Raw genomic sequence first — 20,181 nt, forward strand, 5'->3', positions numbered from 1 at the left:
TCAATTCTTATAAATTGGAATGGGCCGAGCCGCTGCGTACTGGTTATGATTGGGGGATAAAAAATCATGACATTATCATTGCCCATCATCGTCATCATCATAATATCAACCAGCCATGGTTGGTCATGGGTATATGGGCATGAGTGTGCTGTGGAAAAACATCATCATTAAATATAATTGCATGTAACAGTTACTCAGTTTCAGAGAGCCGCTAGTGGGTGGGTTGGGTGGTGCGGCATGTGGTTGCGGCAGTGTGGGTGGGAAAAAGCCGCATTTGTTATGTAAACGCTCATTAAAATGTTTGCCGCGTTACGCATACGCATTGTTGGCCGAAAATGAAAACCAGTTTTGCTGCTTTCTCTCTCTCTCCCTCTCGAATTCCGTTCAATTTGTGTGATTTTCATTTTGATTTTCCTTTGTTCTCTTCTCCTCTCTCCCACATGGTCAGTTTCCAATGGAAAGAAGACATTTTCACCTGCCCAACACCCATCTCTCGGGCAAAGCCAAGAAGAGTTGAGTTATTGTGCACTGACATTCTGAATATTTCAGGAATTTCTTAATTGTTTAACTGGCAGACCCAGTAAAAGCAGAGTAATGAAACGGAACGGAAAGGAAAGCGTCCATGGTCACTCTTCTCCTCAGTCCTATTGTTGTGTCCATTCTTGTGTCCATTTAATAATTCAAGCTAAATATTCTATATGTAGTAGATCTGTGTGTATGTTCTAGCGCGTGTGTGCTTATATTTTATTTTTAAAAAACAATTTCCCAACAAAACGACAATGAGAATGACAGCCAAGTTGGTCCCGGGTTAGGTTCCAGGTCCAGTTGCCTAGGACAGGACCAGCATGTGGCCCAAAGTGCCCCCGAAAAAAGCAAAACACTAGATGAAGCATAAGCAACACAGCGCGGAAAAACCCGAGAAGAAAAAAAGGAAGGCAGAAGAAAAAAAAGGGAAAACGCAGAAAAATAATAAAAAGAAATTGGACAATAAAATACAACAATTTATGGCGTAGAGCAATCCTTTTTGGTGGCACTTCTCGGGCCAAGGGTTGGTATTGACCAGTGGCGGGGGATAGGGGACGGAAGAGGCACCAAAAGTCGAGCATGAACACGGACCAACGACTGGATAAGGCGGCAACATTGTTTGCGGTGAGGTGGTGGTGGCTGCAGAGAGGTTCTGCAGGGTGGTGACTGGGTTCGGCTTGGAGCCAGCAAATCGTCATTGGAAACTAAACGAAAATGTTTAGTATGATTTTTTTTTATTTCACTTTTGTTTCGCTCGATTTTTTATATTTATTTATTATTGCTGAGGTTTTTCTCCACTTAGCTGTGGACTTGCCAGGGCTGCGCGGAACCAGCTGGAGCGATTTTAAGAGGAATTTCGAGTGGAACCAGGAAATGAGTAGATTGTTTTGATCAAATCAGAACGAGTAAGAGGCTTATATGTCCTTGCACAAGAATATATTTGGAATCTTTTAAAAGATATGCCTTCATTCATTATAAATTATATTTCACTTCCAACTATAGCAAACTCCTTCTTTGTTTTCATTAAATAAACAAAAAACTAGGACATTCTTTCAATTTTAAAGTTTCAAATGGTTGTGGCTCTTCAGGGACAAAAATTGCAAAGTAACTTTGGGAGTACTTGAGTGCTTTTTCATGTTATATGAAAGGAGAAAGGAATAGAAAATTTTAATTGATAATAAAACACATGGGAGAGTCCAATAGAAGCTGGAAAATTATAAAAAAAAATAATATTTCTCGTAACAATATATTAGGAAATATTTTCTCAGTTCCAATGCATTTTTTCCACGGAAAATTTTAGCCTTTGAGCAGCCATTGAACCAGTTCGATTTTTCAAATGGGTTTCCATGGCTCTTAGACTTTGCTCTCGTCTCGTTTCGTTTCGGATCGCTTCGGTTTGGTCGTGCTCCTTTTTTATTACTTTTATTACTGGAAAAGCTGGTAAGTGATGGCTGTTGGTGCCGCTGCCACTGCTGTAGATGTAGCCATAGCTGTAGCTGCTGGTAACAAATGTTTAACAAAAGTTGTTGCCACTGCCAGTTTCATATCAGCTGCCAGCGAAATGATTTAAGCGGGACGCACGTTCCAGCCCCAGGCAGTCCAATCCGCTCCGCTCCACTTTGCTGCCGCTGCCGCTGCCCCTTTTCCAAGGACGAATCTCGCCGAATCCGCACCCAAAAACCGAAACTTTATTTCATTTAATTGAAATTTTATGTAAAACATACATTTCGTTTCGTTTGATGCATAGTTTTTTCGCTCGCAGCGTGGCAGCCCCAACAAAATGTGAATTATTTTGCAAGTTTTACGAGCATTTGAGTCATGTGGTTTGGTAACTGGATGGAAACTGAGGGAAACTGCGTGACCTTCGCCACCAAAATGAGATAAATTTTCATGATTTTTCACTGTTTGAACGGTTTTGGCCATAAATTACATTGGCCAACACAGGAGTTTTATCTTCTTTCTGGTTTCTGTTTTCTGGTATAGGGTGTACTACTATAAACGCCGCGACGATAAGGAAACTGGAAATCCTTTTACTTTTCCGAACAAATTGACAAGCCATCCCTCCCATCCGGCTGTGGCAGACAGATAAGAGCGCTGCTGGGGGAAGGATGTACTCAGGATGTGTGGCACAAGTGTTTGCCGAAAGAGTGTGTCGAGTGCAATCATCACAATAAGAGAACAAACCCCAGACAATGGGTGAGTGAGGAAAGTGTCTGAAGTGCTGATGGTTGCTGAGGAGTCGAGTCTTACTTACAGAAACAGATTTCCTGAAAGCTTGACGAGGCATGCAGATGGATTTTCCCCCCACAAAGATCCCAAATATAACACAATACTCTGACATGTTTTTGTATAATTTTTATGAATTTATTTATATTTCTGTTGGTATTCTTCTGCTGGCCATTTACGACATCGACATCCTCCCAATATACACACATGAATATGGTTATTTTTCATTTTTCACAACTTGACATACTTTTCCATTCAATTATTATTACAATTTGATCAGTATTCATCCAAATATTTACAGGGTATTAACGCTGTTAGCATTTTGAGAATTTTTTCTATACGGGTTACATTTAATTAGGTTTCTTTTCGCTTTCATTATTTGCTAATTGTTATCAATAAAGTTGAGTTTTTGTTTGCAATTTCCATCAGCAATCAAAAATTGTGGAATTCTCAATAAGTTGTTCTTTTTATTTTTATTTTTTGTTTTTCCTGTTGTTAAACATTAAATTATCGTAGTAATTAAATAGTAATAATATATATATATGTAATTTAATTTTATTTTTGATCACATTTGTTATTTTTGCCTTTACTTTGTTGCGCCCATTCCCATCGCCTGGCTTAAACTTTAAATATGTTTCGTATTTTTTGGTAACCAAAAAGAGGTTGGATCTAATCTATTAGTTGAGCTGCAAAAATTTTTTCAAAGGTAACTTTTCGTTACCCTCCCAACCACCCCCCACAAAAACCCAACTCGAAATCTTTGATGACTAAATTAAAACAAAATATTTAAATATACATATCTATATACTCGTATGAGAGTGTTTGTCTTTTGTTTTATTGGTTTCTATATGCGTTTAATGGTTCTTGAACAAACTTTTCTTCTCATATGCTGGCTATACAATTGTCGTTAAATATTATTTCATGCTTAATGTGTTTTCCTTGTGAACTTATTCGCAATTTTGGCGGGTTGAATTTTGTATGGATCTATTAATTATACAATATGTTTTTTACCATCATCATTTTTCCGTTTTTCCTTTGCAGCACAACGCTTTGCTTTATTTGAATATTGATTAAAAGATTGGCATTTAAGCCTTACAAATTGCCAAATGATGCAAAAAATGTGGTTACATTCAATGCGTGCATTGAATAACTTTCATTTTGTTTTTGGTTTTTTTGTTTTTTGGCTTTTCTCATTTATATATAAATAAAACCTTTGCTAATTAAATGTTTAATGTTAATTAACTTATTAAATGGAAATTTCATTTCGGTTAATAACAAAATTAAAAACGCTTTAAACGAATAACGTGTTGTAATTAAAACTTTTTGAATGCATATTCGCCGGGCTAATGAAAGCGGCTCAGTGGCTGAGATTAATGAGCCCGATTCGTAAATCGGAATCGTGTCAATCTCTAAAACCCTCTGGTTCAAGGCCACTGGCCCGGCGACAATGTATTTAAAAATGTAACAGGTATTTTTTATGTATTAACTATTAGCTATTTCCTTTTCCTTTTGATAAACTTTAATAACTTTTTCATAGAAAAAATACTTCCTGAAAAATTAGATTTTCCTCTTGACTTTTCGGGGATCAGCTTTGGTTTTTTGGTTTCCCGTTTTTACTTTGTATCGGGTTTATTAATTTGGGGCTAACTGTGCTTTACTTTAGCTATTATAGGGATTACTTTTTTCCTAGCTTTTATGTGCTGTTTTCCAGGTTTTTTCCTGGTTTTTTCTTTAGTTATCTTTTTCCACTCTTTCCGCTGACACTACCTGACTTAGAGCTAGAGATAAAAATAAACATGGCAATGATATTTACACAATGTTGGCGGATCTGGGGGTGGGAGGGACAGAGGTGGTTAGGGTTGGGGTTGGGGGTGCAGTGGTATGTGGCATGTGGCAGTCTCTGCTTGCCACTTTGTATTTGTTTATGGGCGATGCCAGCTGCGCACAAAGTTGTCTGGCAGCGGCGGGCACCAGCTGGCCAACACTGCCCCAGGTCTGAGCGATTGAAAAATGTCTGAGTATCCGTGTATGACTGAGTGTGTCCGCGTTGCCTACACACACACATAGACAAGCAAACAATACTCAACAAATAAAACACGAACAAAAAACAAAAACAAAAAAGAGAGCAAAACTTTGTCAATTAACCTAAAACAAGTTTCACTTTACAACACGTACGCTTGACATAATTTTTTGCTATTCTCTCGCCGCGGGAGATTCGCTCTATTTGTATATGTGTGTATATGTGTACGTATATGTATGTGGATGAATATATGTATATGTGTGAATGGGGGATGAACTTTACATATGAAGAAATTATCACGTTCTTGGTCCTTGATAACGACAATAGGATCTGCCCATAATGTCTTCGGCTGGAATTGACTGATCAATGGGTGGCACCCGCAGGAGTTCCATTTGATCACGCACCTAAAACGACAGAGAAAATACGTGGTTTTCCGTTGGTTAAAACTCAATCAGCAATTATCCGAGTGTGCGTGTGTGTGTGTGTGTCAGCCAACAGCTGCATTTGATTGATGAAAATTGATTGCATACGCGAAGGAGTCCAAAGAGCCGAAGGAGCTGTGCCATTGCTGGCACAACTTACAAAAGTTATTTAGCGTAATTGCCAAAGTTTTGTTTGCATTTTCAAATGCTAAAATGATTCCTTGAAAGTGCTCGGGTATCCTTATACTGCATATGGCATTATTATTGTCCATAAATTTTGAGCCGAGGCGTTTCCGTAATGAATTTCTGAGATTTAAGTATACTTTGACTTACGTCAATGGCTATTAGGGAAATTACAAAATCGATGGGGCTCCGAAAAGATTTTTGCAAGAATGGTGCCATGGAATCCTTTAGTTCTAAAGTTTATCAAGCACCCCCAGTGTAAAGACAGACCAATGACGGAATTTTCTTATGAACTATGAGTTTTGAAAAGTATTTGGGTGTGGAGTTGTTGCTGGAACCAGACAAAATATTCATGCCATTATATTGTATTAAATATATTTAAAATTTAAAATAAATATATTTCACATTTAAATAATATATTTTCATTTATACCTTAAATATATTTTCAACAAATTTAATATAATTTATATTTCGATTGAATATGGGTGTGCTTTTTTTCACTATGCCGTGTAAGTTGACTAAGCTTGAAGGTAAGTCTAAGGTAATTTTTAGAAATTATCATGGAATTGGCTGACTCTCAGAAGCTATAATAAAATATTTTTTTTTAGTAATTTTGTATCACTTAAAAAGATTTCAAACATTCTTAAATCTTCCTAAAGCTTAACTTCTAAGATGCCCATTCCTAATTTGTATATCTTTTCGTAGCCCCCCTTTCCCCTTAAATGGCAATAATATATAGAGTTAAATATTCATAAAGAGACATTCTGGCTCACTCCGCCATTCTCACACATACTAAAGACTTAAAGGAAAACCCTTAGTTGCGTCCCTGGAAAAGTTTGGAGCACATTTAATGCCACAAGCCGAAAAAAGGAGGAAAAAACGAAATAAAATGAGAGAAAATGTTTTGTTTTCAACACCAAACACCTTTTGAGGCAGCCCCCGCCCAGCAGTGGGAGGTGATGATGGCGACGATGGGGCAGTGGCAGTGGAAAGGCTGTGTTGGACTGCGCCCGAGTTTGGGGCTCGTCCCACTTCCTGTGTTTTGTTTGCCATACAACAATCGAATTTACGACTTTTTTATGAGGCTTTATGTGCGCCCTGCCACACAAACAACAATAAAACGTCAGCTTTGGCTCAGTCATTGCACTTTGCGTGCAGTCCTAGGCCCGACCCTCTCCCTACCCCTCCCACTCACAGCAGTGGGAACTTTTGTGCCTTTTGCCTTTTGGCCAGACTCTTCCGGCCTTTGAGCCGCGTTCTATGCCCCTGTGTACCCCACGCTACAAGTATTTCTATACAAATGAAAAGCACAGTTCCACAGTTACAGTTTGAGTGAAAAGTTCAAAGCGTAAAATGAATGTTGAAGAGTGCCCGGCTCTACCCCTGTAGCCCGAACCCAAAGCCAAATCAATTGTAAGAAGGTCAGGCTCAGACATTCTCGCACTCATACACACAAGAAGGGGTGGGGGTGGGTGTGCTTGTCTGTTCTTAGAGAAAGAGATCCCCACACAAGGCTGGCAAAAGATATTTAAATGAATTTGTCTCGCACAAATTGCTGCCATTTGCCGGGGACATTTGCCCATGGCCCATCACCCATCACCCCGGACCAGGCCAAAACCGAAGCCGAAGCCGAAGCGGGAGCTAGAGTCTCCGCTGCCGCCACTAGGGCGATGTGTCGTGCCAAATGCCGTTCTCCGCTCTCGCATTAGATATAAAAGGCTAAAATAAAAGATACATTTACACAGACACAAGCAGCTGGAAGGGCTGCTGCTGTTGGTGATGGTATGGGATGGGGGCGAAATCCTTGGCTTTTCTGCCGCTGCCTCTCTGCTGCTTTTGTGTAGATAAAAACTGGCGTCAAGAAAATTATCATGTTCATGGGCTATGGGCTATGGGCTATGGGCTATGGGCTCTCCAGTTCTCTACCACCCGCTGCCCGCTGCCACCCACAAATTTGTGGCAATTGCTGTTTGTCTTTAAGGTCCTTGGGAATGTGTTCTCGAAACCCGTTTTGGTTCTGAATCGGGGGGAAACTTTGGCCTACGACTTCCGTTAGTGTTTAAATTTTTCATAATTTATTGGCTCATAAAATTCTCCCCCTAAAAGATGGAAATGTGTCATAAAAAATTGATTTCCTTATGGCCATTGAATGGCTCTCGAAAACTATGGGGAAACACGGAGGATATATCGTGCAATTAAGGCGAAAATGTTTACTGGAATGCCCCCCGAGTACGTGTCCAGCTTGAAAGGGTATGTGTGTGTGTGTATGGTGGTGCGCTTGTGTGCTAGATGGCAATCATTAAAATGGCCTTTTGCCTAATTTCTATGACTTGCTTAATTATCACAGCCATGACCGAGTCCCCGGTCCAAATCCCCTGTGTACACAGAGAGAGAGCGACCCAGAGACCCAGACCCGAAAACAGCATTAAGCTTCTAATAATTGAACATTTGACCCGCTTTTCGTTATTATTTAATTGCATTACGAGCCAGGCGACACTGGCGGCGCCCCTAAGTAGGCAACAATAAATTTCATGCCAGCTCCAGTTCAATGAACTCCAGAGCCTGAGACTTGGTCAGATGCAAAGCCAAAACAAAAGCAAATGTCATTCGGATATATATTATATGGCTCTCTGGCTTAATCCTCGGGGCTCTGGGCTTTTGGCCAAAGATAAAAGGCGGTTGGGTAACGTTTTTAATTACTTTTTACCACACGCAAAAAAAAGGGCAAGTACTGGAATACAGAAAATAAAAAGTACAGAAACAAACAGAAACGTATTAATATACAATTCTTAATGAGTATTATGGCCATGTAATAAACAGCAGTAAAAATATATATATATATATATGTTCATATATATGTACGAGTATGTGACTCTATATGGTTGTCTGCTGAGTGCAAAACGCCATAAAAACTCGGGACGATTTTAATCAGACCACGCTGCAAGTAAGGCTATACTTTTGCCGGCCCCCTTTTGTCCAGTACTATTATGGGGTAAGTGCGAATTGTAATCACAGACGGACACTAAGTATTCCCTGCTTTTTATCCGAGTATATAGTATACACCCCGAACTAAAACTAATTACAATGTAGCGGCTGGGAGGGGGAGGAGGCTCTGAGAATATGATTAAAGTTTGCCCGGTCTCTCGCAGTCTCTCGGAGTCCGAGTAGAGACAAGGGCTAAATTAAAAAATGCTGCGGCGGCATCTCTTTCTCAACTTGTGCCAAAGGAGGTTTTTATAATCAGCAAAAGCAATAAAAGCGACGACCACGACGACCAGTATCGTTCAAGAGGGCGTATGATTTATACTTGTTATTAAATCTTTAAATTGGTTTTGGGAACCAAAGGAACAAGCTTGACAGAGCGTCCGAGATTCGAAATGAGTATAATTTAACTATTTTGATTTAGAGAACAGAGATTTTATGGAGCACAAGCAGGCGACTCTAGTCAAGATGAATTCGAGAAGAGAATTTACCCCAAGCCATTTTGCCCGTACATATGCTCGGGGCACGCATTCTAAGTATTTCTTATGCACATTTTCCTTTAATTTATAATTCAATTAGCCCATCAATAGAGAGAGTACCAATCTCCTCACAAGAGACAGCTGAAGTGCCCGTCTGCATCGTTTAGCCAAGCATCTAGCCATAGCCATCCCATCGATGCATCGAAGCATCCATCCAAGCATTCGACTGAAAAACAAACCCACTTGCCAGCCTTTGAGTGGTACTAACCTCCACTCGAATGGCATTCAATGCAAGAGGAGTAACTTCCTCAAAAGAGGGGCTTTGGTCCCAGTCCCGTATTGATCTAAATTGAATGCTGCTTGAAGCCTGGAGTGCATAGACATAGACAGCTCCTGCGAAAAGAAACAGAATGGCAAAAACCAATCCCATTCCCTGTACTCTTTACTCTGGGCTTTATGTGAGTATATGGGACTCGTAGTATCCTCCAGTATCCTTGGAGCAGACGGCAAACATGCTGACCGCATCCTGCAAACAAACTGCAGATTCTGCTTCTGCTGTTGAGGCGCCGGCTGTTGCTTCAACTCTCCTGCTGCTCCTGCTGTTCATGCTGGCTGGTCATGCCTCGTGTATAAATATCGGAATAAGCATTTGAAAATCCTTTTAAAATTATTTCACAACTTGCGTCTTTTCGACGCCAGAGCCAATGTCCTGCCAGTGCTAGCTCCAGCTCGTCCGCCTTTCAACTTCTGGTTTTGCTGGTGCTTCTGCTTCTGCTTCCATTCCAAGTATGTGCAAATTCCATTGCAAAGCCACATTATTCCTTTTATCCTTGTGAAAGGAATTTTCCAACTGTAATAACAACCGAGGGTGAGGTGGGGTGGGGTTTCTAGCAATGTCCTTTTCCAGCTCCTTTGTTTGTTTGCTGGCTGAGAAATGTGTGTTAGTTTGCAGCCCTGGCACTGGCTTCGGACTCTAAGTCGGTCAGGTACGCGTCTGACACTAAACAGCACTAAAGAAAACACAGCAAAGGACAGAGAGATCCCAGAAGGAATAACCTCAAGAAATCTACACTATATTTTATGATAGAAATCTAGATTAGAAATCAAGAAAAGCCACTGTATATAATTTCATATGATTAGAAAATCCACTCTCTTTAGTCAGTCAAAGAACTTTCTTGGAAACATTTTTTGAGTCTCTGCGGCAGAGTATCAACACATTCTTCAGAGGCCAAAACGATGAACAATTGAAAAATACCACAGAGAAAAAAATGAAAAATTTTCTCCAAAGTTCTCCCCCGCTTGTTTGCTGCTGGACACTCACCGCTTCGACTTCCTTGAATACACGTATTAGATTCCTGCCAGCCAACTTGGCAATATCCTCCTCTGACCATTTATCAGACTCGAGTAGAGCAGCAAAAAGATGCGGATATTTGGACACATCCTCCAGTCCTTTGGGCACTCTGCAACAAAGGGGAAGAAAGGGACACCAACCATAATTCGCCAAATGGAATGAAATGTAATTGAAGTACATATGTATGTGGGGAGCCGTATAGCTGAAAAGTACTCACAAGTTGACTCCATCGTAGCCAGCACCAATGCCCACATGATCGATGCCAGCCACCTCCCTTATGTGGTTGATATGCGCTGAAAGGAGCAGAGCAGTTTAAAGATTAATGTTTCCCTTTTTGAACCAGAACCAGAAACCAGAACCCAAACAGAAGCCCAACCTACCAACAACATCGTGCAGTGTTGCCTGTCCCGAGCAGCTGACGAAATGTGGATAAAAGGCGACCATAACCAGACCGCCATTTATTGCCTGCCAGTGGGATAGAAGGGACAGGATTAATGCTCTCTGCAAAGATTAATGCCTTCTTAATGGACTTACAATGCGTTGCAGGACATGATCGGGCACATTGCGGGAACTGTTGCAGATGGCATGCGCCGAGGAGTGCGAAAAGATGAGCGGCGCCCTAGAGGCGGCCAAAGCATCCAGCATTGTTGGCACCGACACATGCGACAGATCAACAATCATCCCAAGACGATTCATCTCCTTGACCACCAACTAAAAGAGAAATATTCGGAGTTATTTCACGAGTAATAATACTAATAATATATTCATAGTAATAATAATAGTAATACGAGTAGTAGTTGGATGGTCTCACCTTGCCGAACTGCGAGAGTCCGCCAATGTGTGGATACTTTCCGGGCTCGTCAACTTTGCAACAGTCCGCCCTGATATCAAAGAAAGGAAAGGATCATTTGGTAATCATTTGAACACTTAGACATTTATGGACCCTTACCAAGGTGTATTGCAGGTGTGTGTGAGAGTCAAGTATCGTGCGCCGAGCTGATAGAACATCCGCAGGACACTCAGACTGGTGCCGATGGCATGTCCACCCTCCACCCCTATCAGGCTGGCGATCTTCCCCGTGCGATGTGTCTGCTCGATGCCCGTGGCCGTCGTCACAAGAGCCATGTGATGAGGATAAAGCTGCACCAGGCGCCGGATGAGATCGATTTGCTCCAGTGTCAGCTGCACGGCATCCAGATGCTGCGACGAACAGGGGGCGTAGGCTGACCAGAATTGTGCCGAGACCATGCCCTCCTTGAGGCGGCGCAGGTCTGTGTGGCTCCAGGCACTCGACGACCAGGGAGCCAGTTCCCGGAGATCGCCACCGAAGTGGAAGTCCTTCAGCTGATTCTTGAGGAACTTTCGTATGTTCCAGGGCAGATCGTTGTGGCCGTCGATGAGGGGCACCTCCTTCAGGACATTCCGGACGCGTTGCATGCGATAGTCGAAATCGTCGCTGGCCTTGGCGTTGCCGCTGGCGCCGGCCGCGGCCCCGGCCGAGCATTTCAGGATGGGCAGGACGAGCGGGAAGTAAACGAAGGTCAGACAGTTCAGGCCACAAAGCACGAAGCCCTTTGGCAGCTTCCGTGATTTCATTGCCCCTCAAGGAGCGCGGCGCTCTAACAGTAGAGCCCAGAAGCCGCCGCAGCACTCACATTGATGGTGTTCCACCGCGTTCTAGCTACAAAAACAAACAAAAAAAAGCCAAGAGAGAAAGAGTGAGAAGGGGTGAGAGAGAGGGGGAGTTAAATGGAGAATTCAATGGAGAGGATACGACTTAGTCTATTGCATGTGCGGGTGTGGCGTGATTGAGCTATTGAAAGTTGTTGGCAAACAAATGTCATAAATATAACGCCCACGGCCCTGATTCTAAATAAGCCCGCTACCGCCCCAAATCCAACACCAATTCCAATCCTCGCCACAGCCACAGCCACCCCACGCAAACATAAATAAAACTTTTCATATTTATTTCAGAGCCCAACTTCAAATCGAAATCGCGCACAAAATGCATAAAATGCACAATAAAAATGCAAAATTATTTATAGCAAAGTTTCCACTTCGCTCCGGTCTGTTCCAAACCTGAAAAAAAAGAGAAATCATAGAAAATTTAAATAGTTTTCCCTCCACCGTTTGGGCCAGTCCAGAAAAAGATCCAAAGAAATACTTTATCCATGGAAATTTCGTTTTTGTTTGTTTGACATAAAGTTTTTCCTGGGCCCGGCAGGTGGTAAAGAGAAAAAAGAGAGAGATAGAGGGAGATAGAGGGAGAAAAGGTCTAAGCATTTCCCGAAGAAATTGAACTATCGCCTCGTATGTGGGCGGAGACTTGGCCAAAGTTTTTGGGGTAGGGAAGGAGGCAAATATTTATATATTCCTTGTCACAGAAAGTGAAATTAAAGTTTCTACACCAAAACAGAAAAACTAAACTAAACTACTTTAATAGTTTTCAACGCATAAGTCAGCCTCGAAGTCGAGAAAGGTAATGGCCAAAAATGAAATGGTAAACTGAGCAGATGAAAATGTTAGCCAACTTGTGCCCATATCCCACAAGTAATGCGATTTTTTTGGTGCGCTTCGAGTTAGAAAACAAAGCCTATTTGGGGCGAAATGCTTGGCAAAGTTTTAGATTAATACATAAAAAATGCTCATTCCACTGTATTCTTTATGGATGTAGGTCAGAAATGACTAATCTGGTATTAAATTTATTCTCTTTCCATTAAAATATTGTTCTCCATATTAAAATCCATTTATTAAACAACTGCACAGAGATCAATTTCAATATACAAGTCCCATCCAAATTTTGGTACTATTTTGTACATTTTTATAAAAATCTTTTGCCTGAACGAAAAATTATTTATACCAGGCAGAGCTATTTATTTTCGCAAATTAAAAACAGTTATGGTTTCCGAAATATTCACCAAGAATATGGTATTTAATTGCATCTATAATGCTATGAAACAGCTTAAAAGTGTATTGGTCTAATTTAAAGCACCAGATGAAGGATACTTAAGTTATGTGAAAAAAAGATGCACTACCTCCAAGAAAATAAAAATATACTTCTTTTAAGTAAAAATAACCTTGCCATAAAAAAACTATAGCATATTTAAAAAGTGGATAGCCCCAAATCTATCAGAAAAGTCGGTTTATTTCGAAAAAATTAAAGGGAAACATAAATAACAAGATAAACTAAACTTTTTCCAATAATTTGACTCTTTAAATTCCCAATTTCTCGCTGATAAAAAACAACCGTTTTATTCCATATTTTTTGTGACTATGTTAACACTTGTTTGTACACATTTCTCCAGCTCGTTCTCCACCTTGAGGGTATTTCATCGTATTCTTTTTCTGTTCATTTTCATATGCCAAATGTTGGTGTGTGTGCACTCCTGCAGGTCGCAACAAAGCCACGGAGCAGCACCGGCAAGGGCCAGGACGGGATGGGTAAGTGGAATCCGTATGCTGATTTTCATGCTCCGATGCTTGCGAACAAAATGAAAACATTCCGCTGTGCGATACCTTATCTGCTCTGCTTGGTTTAGTCTGCTTCTCCATTTGTATCTGTATCTGTATCTGTTCTGTGTTCTGTATTTTATATTTGTCCCTACTTCTGCAACCTGGGTTGCTCCTGATTGAGGTTCGGTTCAAAGATTCTCTTCATGCTGATGCTTTAGGTTGCCATTTGATGGAATTTCATGCTTCACCATTTTTCATCTCTCTCTCGATATTGTCCTCGATTTTTGGTTCTGTCGCAATCCTTAAGCTATCTGGACGAACAGAAATTATGCAAAAATCAACAGGGGACAACGATGAGCAGGAAATGACAACATTGACAAGGGCAACGCGCCACGAATATTTTTGGGCCCATGCAAAACGTGACACAAACGCAACGCACGAATTATTAATACAGAGAGACAATGGCAGGAGAAGCGAGCAGGACAGGACACGAAAGGAAGCCAAATTAGACCCAGTTGGGTTAACAGGAAGCGGAGACGAGACTGCCAGCACTGTAAACAAAGTCGGTTCTCGTAAAATCGAAAACGTTTGGTGCTTCATTAAACATTTACGCCTGGAAAACGAACCGAAATTAGGAGCCACAACATAGCAGATATTTAATTAAATTTGAAGAGCTCTTGCTTTAAGCAGACCATGCGGAAAAGTCAACAGGAATCACAGGGAATGGCAGATACTTCTATATTTAGTCAGAGATCAGTCAGAGGAAAAAAGAAAACTGGCGTACATATGTACATCTATGAAGAAAATAATTTTGCATACCATAAACAATCTCATAGCAACCAGACCACAAAGACAGCACAATGGATGATTTAAGCATCATTGAAGCGGATTAAATATCAAAAGGGGTTAATAAATTGTCTGCCTTGCAGTTGGCAAGGCCCAAGCATAGCCAGAACGAGCCAGAAATGGGCGCAAGGATAACTGCGTACAACGCTGCGTATGTGCAATGTGTGTGTAGAGGGGGTAGTGGTGGGGGTTGTCTTTATGTTATATATGGTTTTTTTGTTTGAGTGGCATGCATGGGCGTAGGGATGTGCCAGAACGGATAGGGCCATGGAGGCACATGGACTGAATCGTACATTTATTGCAACATGAAACATTATTTTGCATGGCCCCAAAAAAAAAGAAATGGGAAGAAGGAGGCTACGAAAAGGAGACAGTGAATGAGAATAAGAATGAAGAAGAGGGGAAATGGCACTGGCAAATGCGATGGCGTGGTGGTGGGGCGCCGAGGAAACCGGAGTGCGCGCGTTGGAAAATTGCAGTAAGGAAATGCGATGTCCTCGTTGCAGTTGGAATTTCCATGCAAAGTGGCAAGCGAATAAATATAAAAAATGCTTTTCTTTTCTACATTAGTGCACCATTTAAGGAAGTTGCTCCCCTGCCGCGCTGCGTCTTCAGATATTTCGCTGCGAGTTTGTCGTGTTTCATTTCCATTTTTTCCTCACAACTCCACCAGCAGCAGCAACAGCAACAGCAACAACAGGAGCAGCAAAAAATAAAGGAAACGTGCCGTAAACTACAGCAGACAATCAAAATGCATTCATGTGCGCTTACTTTACGTTATTTATAATCAAAGCCCGCACCGCCCCGTCCCGCCCAAGCCACCGTCCTCATCCTGTGCCATTCATGCCCCGGCATTGCCATTCATTCAGCTCTAAATTCCATTCACTGCGAATTGTAGCAAACAGTCAATGTGAATGGGCAAAGGCAAAGGCAACCAACCGACATCTTCTTCGACACTCCACTCCTCGAAGGAACTGCCTTCCTGCTGGGCAGGAATTCCCAGCCCGCATTGGCTGGAGTAATAAGGTTTCTCTCGCGGCCTTTCAACAATTTTTGGCTCATAGTACTACTTAAATTTAACAAGCATAAAAACACATATTAGATATTAATAAAAGTCTGGTAATGGAGGGTACACAAGACCAGACAAAACAGGAATTCAGATATATGTTTGAGGAAAAACAGCTGATAATTTCCACTAATTCGTACAAAACTTATAAATATGGTAAGTAAATTTGTTATTGGAAAAATTAACAAATCTGGCAATATTTTTTTTAAATAAACAAACAAACTAAAACATAACAAGTTTTAATCAAAATAATAAGAGTATTAATTATTTTTTTTCAGAATTTTTTCAGTTTAACTTTAGAGTACAGTATTTAATCTTTTAGAAATAAAGAGAGAGAGAGAGTTACTGATTTGATGAAAATAAATCGATGAATAGATAATGATAAATATTTTGATGAATGAATTGTTTTCAAGATCTGTATTCAGATATTTTAATTTATAAGGTTATCGAAGCAATAGATAGCTTTAAGAATAGATACAATTCTATTAACTTCTCCATATAATAACTTCAACATACAAATTTAGCAAAAAATACATTTCTATAATTTTCATAGATGGCCACATGAATGGTGTGCCACCTCAGAGCCGCGTCACTCCCGGACCCCCTCCTACCACCTTGAAAATGTTTTCCCATCAAAATCATCACAAATGTGAAAGTTTCCCTCTACGAGGGTATGGCATAAATTAATTGAATGGAACCCCAACAACAGAACAACGACTCATATGGCGAATGGCGAAAGAAAACTGGCTAAAAAAGGAAACTTTAACAAGGATGCTCTATGTGCTCTATGTGTTCTTCGGTTTATTGTGTTTTCCTCCACATTGTGCTCTCTTTCTCTCTGGGCAATAAATAAGCGAAACTGAACACAAAAATTCTGCAGAATGCTTTTGAGGGCCCCGGCAGGAGTAGCAGAAGCACCAATACAATGACACACAGGCAACGGTTAACGGTTAAGGACCCTGGGGCATGCGAAATAGTACCAGAATGAATTGAAATTATTTTACAACATTTCATGTTTCTTGCCGTTTGTTTGATTTGCCTTTGCCTTCGCTTTTACCGTTCTCCGATTCCTTTTGCTGTTTTTATTTCTCCCCACTTCTTTCTGTATGCATAATTTATGCTCGACTTCAGGCCAATTGTGGGGAAACGATGGCGCCAGGAGAGGAGTAGAGGGTGGCAGTTAGAGTGTAGCTTAAGCACAAAAATGTTGACCTAGAATATATGGAAATAATACATATGTATGTATGTTGCGGCATGCCACAAGTAATCTGAAATAGAAATGTCCAACAGATGTCCAAAAAGGACGTCCATTAGTACTCGTAAAATAAAAGAAAAATTCCCATTTTTGGTTTAAGGAAAATCCCCAAAGGAGAGTATAATTTTAGACCAATCAAAGAACCCAAAATAAGGCCCGAGTCCAGTCAATTTTGTCCAGAAGCACAAATTCGTATACTTATGCCACGAATACCATTAAGGACATGAAGTTCAAATCGCAAGTGTATCTCCAATAAAGTACAATCGAGGACTATACAATTAGCCCAAGTAGCCCACTGGCCAACTACTTATCTTCGTCTCTTCGTAAATGCAGCTTAGTCGCTCCCCAGAATTCAACAACAAAATACGCATTCTTTGGCGAGCCGCACAACTCGGTCTTTGATACAATCGAATGCAAAAATTATAACTGATCTTTTTCTAAGGAGTTCTGACGATATTGAAACCATGAAAATATATAGTTTAAGCTGGTATGAGGTGGATATTATTCCATGGAATGCAGTTGATTAAAATTCCCCATTTTGCACTAAGTAAGCAAAACTCTGCATTTTCTTAAGCTTTGAAAAAGTTCTGAGTGGTTTATAACACAAGTTTGAGTCTGCCTAAACTCAAGCACTCAAAATCTGCAAAGGAGCTCTCTCACACAATCCCAGCTTCCAGACACTTTCAAACCACAATTTGTGCCATTTTCAGAGATTGCCATTCCTGGTTCTGTGTGCCACAAAAATTTTAAATTAAACAAAATGCCAAAGTCTAACCCGTTCACCAGTGACCGACAGCACTCATAAACACTTTGTTCGAATAACAAATAAAAACAAAACGGAGAACAACAAAGAATAGCCTGATTGATAGCCGACTATGGGATACCTATTACAGGGATTTATAGTTTGGGCACCAGTAAAAAAATTATCTTAAATCCTATCAAATGGAAAAGTTGCTGAAATTATTTATAAATTACATAAATATCTATTGATTGATATTTTCCTTAGCTATCCTATATTTTAGACACTGTCAAGAAGTGACGACAATAAATAAGAATAAAGAGCTATCATGGTAATACAAATTGGGAATATCACAGCAGTTTCATCCAATAAAAATACAAACGGACAGGAAACTATTAAAACAGAAATACGATATACCTTCTTCGACCTTCGACCGCTGAGTACAAAAAGTGCAAAACAAGGAAAAAAAGTAACAAGAATTTACAAATGGCACAAACAAAAGCTAGAGAAATGTAACTAAGAGTTTGGGTTTTTGGTTGAGTTTTGTGTGTGGAGTTTTTGTGGGTGGGTTGAGTGGTATGCCCCACGCTCAAAGCAAATTGTTGCGGAAGGCAAGAATCAGCATTATCATCAGCAGTCGGGAAGCTGCTCAGTCGGTTATAGGATACTCATTCTCATTCTCATTTAGGGCAGAATGCAGATGAGGAGACAATGGGTGTGGGTGAGGCAGCGTCGCCTGTCGCATATTAATGAAGGGCATGCCGAAAGCGCTACCACCAATTTCTCAATATAACCACAAATCGGCATATAAAGTACATGCTGTATATATACATATATGGAAACATATATACTATACGCCATAAATTCTTACCAAAACTGCTTAAACTATTTAACATTCTTTATTTTTGTTTTTTTTTTGCTTTTCACGTTGTTTATTTTTTGGCTCCAATTTCACACTGAAATGCTAGTATATTCTCTTGTTTGTGCACTCCACTTTCCATTCACACAATAATTATTATTATTTCGCTTTGATTTCTGCCTCGATGGGGCAAACGTAACGTAATCTTTCGGAGAAACGCGCAACGGAACGCAGCGCCAGACAGGCGCAAGTGGGAACGCAACACGTGTGGCAGGACAAATACCGAACGATGGCCACACTACTCGACCGGCCGACGCAGGAATTCCAACTGAAAGCAGCCACGGATGACACTGGGGCAAGCCCCAAAGACCCCAACAAGAGGAGCAGCACTCCCACGAAGGCGTTCCGCACGAAGGCAACAGCCGAGTGACGCCTAAACGAGGGAGAGAGAGAGAGAGCAAGGACAATAAAGAGCCATGTGGCTGTGGCTAACGCAACTGCGTTAGATAAGAATGCGACCAAAAACCTCTATGGAAACCCATATTTTACTTATGTTTTTTGTTGGGTTTAGGGGAAACTAGCCACAGATTACTTACGGAATCAAAGTATCGCAATTAATTTATATCATACTCGTACGAGTAGTTGTTCAGCGTAAGCCCTAGGAGTACATTAACCTCTTCATCGAAAACAAGGCGCAACTGTGCCAAGAGCATAGCCATTGCGAGAGAATTACTCATGGAAAAGAGTCCTTTTACTCTTTCACTCAAACTAAACCAGTAAAAGAGCCCACAACTGCACGCCGAGGGTTAAATACCCTCAAATTTGCCAACGAATCTCCCGCCCAGAACAATATTTTTTTAATAAGTGTTTTGTTAGGTACTTTGTTCATTGGTCTAGACAAGACAAGACTTTTGATAGATCGTTCTTTTGTTAGCTATGATGTCGGATATTCTTCCTTCTCTGCGTTACAAACATCTAACCACTTTGCAGCAACTCTCCCAAAAAAATACAAATACAGGGAAATTTCAGATTTCTCTCAATCAGCTGTTTGCCCCATTGCGTGTGTGTTTGGGTGTGTGAGTTGAGTCCTTTAACATTGGAGGAGGTCAGGCATGGCGTAAAGTCAGTCGCATGTCCCTCATTTTTTCTTTTTTTGGTGTTACTGCTGCTGAGGAGCACAAAAAAGTCATGCACCCCTCGAAGTAAAGCAGGTCGCATGAAATTGGGAAGGAAATTCCATGCATTAATTAATTATTAATTGGATACATATTAGACTACGGTGTGCTACCAAAGGAAAGAGTTTTTAAATGGAAAATAGAAGAAGGAGTATACCCCTAAATAAAACAACAAATTAACTTTTCAGTCAAATAAACAATTTCAAATTTCAAAATTTACCCGCCAAACACCCAAAAGCTCAAGCAGTGCACAGCTTTCCACCAAGGACAGCCACCCACCTACGTGGTTGGTGCATTGGCTAAAAGCTCTCATTTCGGTGTTTTGCCACACATCTGTTGCTGGGAATTTTTCAACACCGACCACGGACGACCTCTAAACAACCTTTTGACGCCCGTTGATGGAATTTCACGTCAACGCCGACGTCGTCGTCAGCCGCGCAGCACAGCAGAGGCAGAGGCAGAGCAGCAGCAGCGATACAGACCGAAAATAAAAGCGTTGAGCTCTCTCCTCCAGTGCAGCAGCAGCAGCACACCCAGTCAGACGAACTTCCCCCAGATTTAGTCTCCAGTTCGGTGAGTGCGACGATAAGTGATAAAAAT

General features: G+C 40.9%; 1 protein-coding gene across 1 annotated transcript; it reads right to left on the minus strand.

Moving 5' to 3' along the window:
• Nucleotides 1-4,321: 4,321 nt before the first annotated feature.
• On the minus strand, nucleotides 4,322-18,685 carry LOC6591912 (dipeptidase 1). The gene is made up of 8 exons (XM_002016833.2): nucleotides 18,419-18,685; nucleotides 11,138-11,869; nucleotides 11,000-11,069; nucleotides 10,723-10,899; nucleotides 10,569-10,653; nucleotides 10,406-10,481; nucleotides 10,159-10,297; nucleotides 4,322-5,175 (listed from the first exon to the last, which is right to left on the minus strand). The coding sequence occupies exons 2-8, from the start codon at nucleotides 11,782-11,784 to the stop codon at nucleotides 5,068-5,070; spliced, it is 1,302 nt and encodes a 433-aa protein (XP_002016869.1). The 5' UTR covers nucleotides 11,785-11,869; nucleotides 18,419-18,685; the 3' UTR covers nucleotides 4,322-5,067.
• Nucleotides 18,686-20,181: the final 1,496 nt, after the last annotated feature.

This window comes from Drosophila persimilis, unplaced genomic scaffold (assembly GCF_003286085.1).
Source record: "Drosophila persimilis strain 14011-0111.01,24,50 unplaced genomic scaffold, DperRS2 tig00000000-arrow-pilon, whole genome shotgun sequence".
NCBI lineage: Eukaryota > Metazoa > Arthropoda > Insecta > Diptera > Drosophilidae > Drosophila > Drosophila persimilis.

Coding starts and splice junctions, on each gene's coding strand:
- LOC6591912 (XM_002016833.2), bottom strand. CDS start 11,784: ATGAAATCACGGAAGCTGCCAAAGGGCTTCGTGCTTTGTGGCCTGAAC. Junction 10,900..10,999: donor GACTCTCGCAGTTCGGCAAG/GTGAGACCATCC, acceptor TTTCTCTTTTAG/TTGGTGGTCAAGGAGATGAA. Junction 10,298..10,405: donor GGCTACGATGGAGTCAACTT/GTGAGTACTTTT, acceptor CCTTTGTTGCAG/AGTGCCCAAAGGACTGGAGG.